We start from the raw sequence: 7,794 nt of genomic DNA, 5'->3' as shown, positions 1-7,794 counted from the left end.
GCCCCCGCGTCTCTTCGGGCTTGCCCGGAGCTCCCAGGCACTTCCCGAGGTTTCGAGAATCGAAACACAGTTAGTAAGCCCTTCCCCTCACTCGCGGAGACTGATTTGCATGGACGAGTGGGCTCAATAGTTCACACCGAGACAGCGTTTCTTGATTAAAAAAAACGGTCTAGCTTTATACCGATACACTGTTTAAGCGGGAGGTCGTGAGGAACCTCTGGAGCCCCATCATTAAGCTATAAGGACGCGCTGAATCAGAGAATTTTATGTTTGGCGACTTTCTGCACTTGCGTGATTTTACTCGTGATTCAGTTTTTAGGGCCACTTACAACTCTTGAGGCATTTTCAGGGTCTTCCCGTTGAGGAAAAAAGAATAGAGAGGCTTAGGCGCGAAAGACCGTCTCTAAGTTAAGTATATGTACAAATACACGCACATATACATGTACGTACAAATAGCTACCGGCCTCGCGCTCTACGGACCTCTTGGCTCGTCGCGCCGCTCAGCCAGTCTCGGTCCGCAGGGCGGGCGGGGGCGGCGCCCTATGCAGATGAAGAGGGTGTGGCGAGCGCGCAGCGCCTGGGCCCCGGAAGCGCAGAAAGGCCTGGTATAAAAAAAGTAGTGAAGACGTTTCCCCGCACAACTGCTAAAGCTCCAGAGACAGTAGCGTGTGCGGCGGCGACGGCGGCAGCTGGAGCCGCCACCTCCGGGACCACCGCAGCTGAGGCGACAGCGGCGCGGGCGGGGGCGAGGGGCGGGAGTGGCCAGCGCAGGCGGCGGGGTCTAGGAAGGACTAAGTGGCTCGCCGCTGCCGGGAGCGCACTCGCTGCTCCTAGAAGTGTTGCCGCCTCGCGGTTCCTCGCTCGCTGCGCTCCTCGAAGGGGCGGCCGCCTCCAGGTGACACAGACGGGACTCCCGCTTGCACTTTCCAGATGCATCAGAGATACTTTTGGTGCGGGGCTTCTTTGCGGGGCGCGGCGCGCGGCTGGGGACCGCGGGAGTCTGGGGAGGGAGAGTCTCCCAGAAGCCCTCGAGCCTGCGGAGGGACCGGGGAGGGGGCGCGCTTTTTCCTTTTTGGGCCCCTGTCCGGTGCCGCGAGTCCTCACCGCCCTCCTTCCCCCTTTTGGCTTTTAGGACTGACCAGGGCCAAGTGGCGTTCGGAGGGCACTTCATGGCGGAAGGCGAAGCGTACTTTGCCATGGCCGAGGACGAGCTGACCGGCGGCGCTTACATCCCCCTGGGCGGCGACTTCGGCGGCGGTGGCGGCGGCGACTTCGGCGGGCACTGCTTGGACTATTGCGAAAGTCCCACGGCGCACTGCAACGTGCTAAACTGGGAGCAAGTGCAGCGGCTGGACGGCATCCTGAGCGAGACCATCCCGATCCACGGGCGCGGCAACTTCCCGACGCTCGAGCTGCAGCCGAGCCTGATCGTGAAGGTGGTGCGGCGGCGCCTGGCCGAGAAGCGCATCGGCGTCCGCGACGTGCGCCTCAATGGCTCGGCCGCCAGCCACGTTCTGCACCAGGACAGCGGCCTGGGCTACAAGGACCTGGACCTCATCTTCTGCGCCGACCTGCGCGGGGAAGAGGAGTTTCAGACTGTGAAGGACGTCGTGCTGGACTGCCTGTTGGACTTCTTACCCGAAGGGGTGAACAAAGAGAAGATCACACCACTCACCCTCAAGGTAAAGACACCCGAACTGGGTTTGGGTCCTCGCCCGGACCGGGCTGGGGTGCGGCGGGCAGAGGGGCGTCCGTTTGATGCCACAGACCCGCGGCCGTGACGGGTTTGGGCATGCTTCTATATTTGTTTTGTTTTGTTTTGTTTTGTTTTTAATGAGTAAACTAAGGTGCATGGACGATATTGAATGTTTTAGTTCACTTGGTTCTTCAGCGCCACTACTCTTCTGCTTCTTCCTCTGTTCTCCCTTCTCTTCCTTATTTTTTTTTTTAAACTCTTGGCTTTCCTTGCTTCAGTCTTGTCCAGAGTAGATTGATTAAGTGAAAGAATGAAATAAGTCACTTTTTTGAGTCATTTTACGATCTAGTCTTTGGGGAGAGAGCAGTCTGAAGCAGAATGGAGTCCGTGGGCTTATTGGTGTATTGGAAAATGTGATGAGATTTCCCAGCTGCATGAGGCTGACTCGGTGTGTGAAGGATATGTGTGGTGCTTCTCCTGGTCGGTTCACGTGTGAGGGATATTGTGGGAACCCCCCCACCCCCACACTTTGGTTCAAAGTGTGTTTTATACAATTAAAATTGCATGAGGAATTAGCCTCCCAGAATGTCCTAATTTAGTTCATATTGGGTTTCAGAGTACCCCTGGAGGGACAAGATTCTGGTCGCATCAGTTTCCTTAGGGGGAGTACAACTGGGTTGACTAGGGACAAGGGTGAGGGGCAGACCAACCTTCTACTGTATGCCCTTCTGTCTTTCGAGTATTGTGTGGATGTTGTGTGAATATTGTATCTATAAGACCATTTTCAAAAAATAACATTTCAGAAGTCAGACATGACAACAGAACCTCTTAGTACTGTGCTACGTCTGCCAAAAGCCTCAAACTATTACTTCTAGTTTCTTTCCCAGACGGTAAAACCACTCGTTAAATGCGTTTTTTTCTGCTTTCAGAGGACTGTTTAAGCCTGTAGGTAGTGTTTTGCTGAAACTTGACAAAACAAAAGGGAAGGAGCAAAATAATTTTCAACTGTGAAGAAGATGTATTTATCTACTTATTATTTTTTCTAGGTCTTCTCATCTTGTTTTATCTTTTAAATTGTAGGAAGCTTATGTGCAGAAAATGGTTAAAGTGTGCAATGACTCTGACCGATGGAGTCTTATATCCTTGTCAAACAACAGTGGCAAAAATGTGGAACTGAAATTTGTGGATTCCCTCCGGAGGCAGTTTGAATTTAGTGTAGATTCTTTTCAAATCAAATTAGACTCTCTTCTCCTCTTTTATGAATGTTCAGAGAACCCAATGACTGAAACATTTCACCCCACAATAATTGGTGAGAGCGTCTATGGTGATTTCCATGAAGCCTTTGATCATCTTTGTAACAAGATCATTGCCACCCGGAACCCAGAGGAAATCAGAGGGGGCGGCCTGCTTAAGTACTGCAATCTATTAGTGAGGGGCTTCAGGCCTGCCTCTGATGAAATCAAGACCCTTCAGAGGTATATGTGTTCCAGGTTTTTCATCGACTTCTCAGACATTGGAGAGCAGCAAAGAAAACTGGAGTCCTATCTGCAGAACCACTTCGTGGGATTGGAAGACCGCAAGTATGACTATCTCATGACCCTTCATGGAGTGGTGAATGAGAGTACGGTGTGCCTGATGGGACATGAAAGAAGACAGACTTTAAACCTTATCACTATGCTGGCTATCCGGGTGCTAGCTGACCAAAATGTCATCCCTAATGTGGCTAATGTCACTTGCTATTACCAGCCAGCCCCCTATGTAGCAGATGCCAACTTTAGCAATTACTACATCGCCCAGGTCCAGCCAGTATTCACGTGCCAGCAACAGACATACTCCACTTGGCTACCCTGCAATTAAGAATCATTTAAAAGTGTCCTGTGGGGAAGCTGTTTCAGACAAGATAGGGAAAATAAATTCACAAATAAAAAGGCTGAGTGACGCAGCCCTGATTAAAGATGTGTTTTGTGCAATGATGATCTGCTCCTGGTTTTAAGCTTGGCAAAGCTTGTGGATCTCTTCATAAATATGGGAGCTTGATCTCAAAACCACCCTCCTCACCCACCAACCCTCTCACCTGTTCCTCCTACCCAATTGGATTCTATCTTGAAACAAAAAGACCTGTCATTAAAAGCAACCAGGTTCTCTTAAAATGACAAGGGAAAAAAAATGCTTGATGACAATATGGGTTTGCAGTACCTGCTCCCGTAGCTTTGCCATAGGGGGAAAAAATGGAGAGTTTCTTATAACATGGAATTCACAAAAGGGAAAATGCAGAGGAAAAAAAGGTCTTACCCCAACCTAGTTTTCAATTCAGAAGTTCAGATAGTAACAATAATGGAAGAAGAAAGGGTACTCCAACGTTGGGATTACTATCTGAGACTTTTAGCAAGTGCTTTCTGTGGAACCATTCTATTACGCTAACAGAAACAGCTTGCTCCTAATGAACAGTAGTAGGTTGGTGCAGCTCTCATAACAAACAGCAGAACTTACGATGACACAATCCATTATTTCCAGCTGCATGCATAGCTTGCATTTTTAAAATGTGAAAATGCAAGCAAAAACAGCTGTAACAAAGAAAGTATGCTCAAGGACCAAAGATTTAACAGATAAAAATACCCAAGTAGAAGAGATATAGTAGAATATATAAAGAGTTACTATATTTGTTACACACCAATAAACATCAAAGTGCCTGTTGCCTTCTGAAAATTTGAAGTGGAAAAATTTTATGGTTTAATGATTATTTTATTTTATCAGGGACTCAAGAAGAAAATAAAACAACATATAAGCTTGTGAATGGTGGAGGAAATGCCCTATTTTTTCTTGGCAAATACTTGTATAAAGTTAACGTTGGTGTGATATTATCATAGGTACATGTGTATGTATGTGTATATTATGTGTATATATATATATATACATCATATATGTATATATATACACACAGTACGTTGACTATGGTCTAGAATAATGTAGCAAATAGAAAATGTTTAAATACTGTGTGCTTTTATGTTTTCAACAGGATGACATGAGACGTGGGCATATTGCAGTGATGAATTAAAACCCACATCTAGAAAATTAAAGCAAATGAAGGAGGAAAACAAGTAATATATTTGATAGGAAGAGCAGAGAGTATACATTTTTTAGTGAGTGTGTTTGTTTGTTTTTTTTCCTTTTATTGTGAGCCATAGAATTCTACAAATGGGAGAATATTTGTTTGGCAGAGCACTCTTTTTGTACTGAACTGCCATTTTGACAGTAGGAACCCTTTTATTTTGTGTAATACTTGCATGCCTCCATGGTGTATAATCCAGTGGATCATGGATCAGTGATAGTCCATTTAAATCCCTGACTGCTAATAAAATTTCTGGTGATCTGAACACTACTTTATTAATATTTAAATGAATTTTTTAATGAATGCATTCTGCATTCCAGGACCACTAGAATTTAGTAAATGTGAAATTATCCTTTTTAAAGAGTATTTGCACAATTGCTTAAAATTTATATATGAGATATATATTATATATGAAATTTTATAAATTCATGCCAATATGAAACATCTTTGATCTGGTTATCACACTGCATTTAAATATTTAGTACTGTACTTAAAATTCAGTCACTTTGCATTGAATCGGATCCAACTTTATTATCTCTTTCCCAAGAGACCAGTTAAACCTTTGTGAAATGAACTGGCATCCCTATTTCAGTTCAGTGACAGCTAATCCTAAAACCATTCTTTCCCCCACCTCTTAATTCCTCTGGATACTGGTCTCTGAAAATGCGTTTGTTAAAAACAAAGCTAACACATGCAAACCTTTCCTTTGTGTTGTGAAACAACCGCACAATTCCTCTCAACTCTAGTGGATGACTGCTTACTATGACAATTCCTCTGAAGAACCTATCATATTTTTGTCATCAAGTTCAAGAGGGATTGGGGAAGAAAATAGCATCATCCTATTGGCAGTGTCATTTGTTTGCTATCTAGGCATCACTCATGTTCAATTCTAGGTTAATCCATCTGAAACTACCTTTTGCACATCTTTCTTTGAAGCCTTAAGAGGAACTTGATGGGTCTGCTGTAGCAGCTTCCCTGTGAATTCTGTCTGAGCTGTAACAGCTACTGCACTGCCACTCACTGTTTCCTAGGGAACTCTTTCTTCTCCCATGTTGGCTCAGTCTCCCTCACTCCAGCCCTGGGTTTGAGAATTAATTTTGAATTTCCAGGCAATATTATTCCATTTGCAGATCAAGCCTGATACTTAACTGTCAGAAACCAGAGCTCTGCCTGCTTACCTGTTTTGGATTTTCTAAAAGAAAACGAAGGGAATATTCGGGAACATAGGAGCAGATGGTTATCTGTCTACTTCCTTCTTATCCTAACTATTGAGAAGTGAATCGTCCACTATATGAAAAAGAATCTGGAGATCTCTGGCTCTGCCATAGGAACAGTCTGCTGTTAATTTATGACACAGATTTCTTATTTGGAGGGGCCTTATTTGAAAATACTTTCCATTTATTTTCTGAAATATTTATGTCCTTCTCTTGCTTTACTCCAGGGTTGGTAGCATAGTTGGAAGTGCCAACACCTGCCATTCAGATAAAACAGGCTGTGCTCAAGACAACCTTCAGCAGTTACTTTAAAACTTAGATAATTTATTTCTCTTTTGTATGTACCATAGTCTTGTGCATATGTAGTTGAACAAAACAGTGGAATAGATGTCTCTCTTTGTGGATGTGTAACCTAAGAGTTTGAATGTCTGGTGAGAGAGAGCCGTGTGTATAGGTCAGAGAAAAGAACAGCTCTCAACTCCTGATTAGTGCCTGTGATTTGCTTGCTTTTGTGTTTATCTGGCCTAGTGTGCTGTTAACTTTAAAACAGGAAGAAGTCTTATCTTCTGGAGGCTCTTCTCACCTGTCCAGTTTGGCATGTCAGAGAAAATTTAACCTGTGACAGTGCCCTTTTAAAAAGTTGACTGGATTTGCAGTAAATCTGGTTGCCTCAAGAAGTCCTACATCAAGATGGACTTTTCCCTTCCTGACGTGGGGTCAGGTATCTGCTCACTTTGGTAGTGGGTGGACTATTTTAATGTGGCTCCAAATGATGCAAGGATGGAAGAATATCTGTGACCCAAGCCACGGAGGAAATGCAAAGAAAAGCAAACATACTGTTTTTGTCATCCCTTTCTATTAGCGTATCGTTGATTGCTTCACTGTGCATAAAGTTGTTTTCAAAACAGTGCTTGTCAAATAAATATTGTGAACTATTTTGTAAATGAAATGTATTATGTTGAAAGCTGTCAGCAGTTCAAAAATAAGCTTTTTTTGTTGTTTGAAGACAACGTGTGTTAGATGAAACCAAAAAGTAAAAAAAAAAAAAAAATTACATATAGCACCTATTTGAATATATTCTTTCTTTAAGATTTCTTATAGCATAGCCTTTTCAGTGCCAAGAAAGAATCTCTGTGTAATATTTTGTTGTAATAATGGCTTGCTAACAAAATATATGGTTAAAAGTACAAAGGTGGAAGATGTCAAGGTAATTCGGCAAAACTTGCTGCAAATCCTTTTGCAGACTGGAGGAGGCTCTGCCCGCTGGCTCTCTCTCTCTCCGACCTCTACAACCATTGCCTGCTCTGAGATGTCCTATTGCAGCAAACTGCACCTTGGGTCACCCTTTGGAATATTTTGACTTTAGACTGTGTCACAGGCAGAAAAGGAGTTGATGGAGAATGGACTCTTAAAAACTGACATGTTTGAATCAGTGCTAGAGGGAACAGATTGTGAATTTTGTTTACAGCATCCAATATTTGGATTTTTTTTTCTTGTAAATAAAAAGAAGTTATTTTTTTCTATTGGTTTGTGTCTTTTGTCTTCAATGTCTGTGCTGGCTAAAGACCATGTCCTCTGAATACCAACTCGATTCCATGAGAAAAGACAAGGCAATATTGGGAGAAGACTAGCCCTCAGCAAATTTTTGGTTAGAGCACACATTAAAATGTTCAGCTTTCAGCCAACCTATCTCTGACTGGCTCAGTTAGCTCCAAAAAAGTCTAGCTAATATGTGCCATTCTTTTTTTTTTTTTTTCCCCTGGGTATGAACTTAG

The 7,794-nt window shown here is 43.7% G+C and overlaps 1 protein-coding gene across 2 annotated transcripts; it reads left to right on the top strand.

Annotated features, from left to right (window-relative positions):
* The first annotated feature begins 613 nt into the window (after nt 1–613).
* On the top strand, nt 614–7,542 carry TENT5A (terminal nucleotidyltransferase 5A). 2 transcript variants are annotated; one of them, XM_030315892.1, is made up of 3 exons: nt 614–895; nt 1,133–1,682; nt 2,777–7,542. In XM_030315892.1, the coding sequence occupies exons 2-3, from the start codon at nt 1,170–1,172 to the stop codon at nt 3,551–3,553; spliced, it is 1,290 nt and encodes a 429-aa protein (XP_030171752.1). In that variant the 5' UTR covers nt 614–895; nt 1,133–1,169; the 3' UTR covers nt 3,554–7,542. The 2 variants fall into 2 exon arrangements, with proteins under 2 accessions (XP_030171752.1, XP_030171751.1); XM_030315891.1 differs by having other exon boundaries at nt 614–950.
* Nucleotides 7,543–7,794: the final 252 nt, after the last annotated feature.

Source organism: Lynx canadensis, chromosome B2 (genome assembly GCF_007474595.2).
Source record: "Lynx canadensis isolate LIC74 chromosome B2, mLynCan4.pri.v2, whole genome shotgun sequence".
Taxonomy (NCBI): domain Eukaryota; kingdom Metazoa; phylum Chordata; class Mammalia; order Carnivora; family Felidae; genus Lynx; species Lynx canadensis.
Note: the sequence above shows the minus strand (reverse complement) of the source record. Positions and strands in the feature narration are given on the sequence as shown.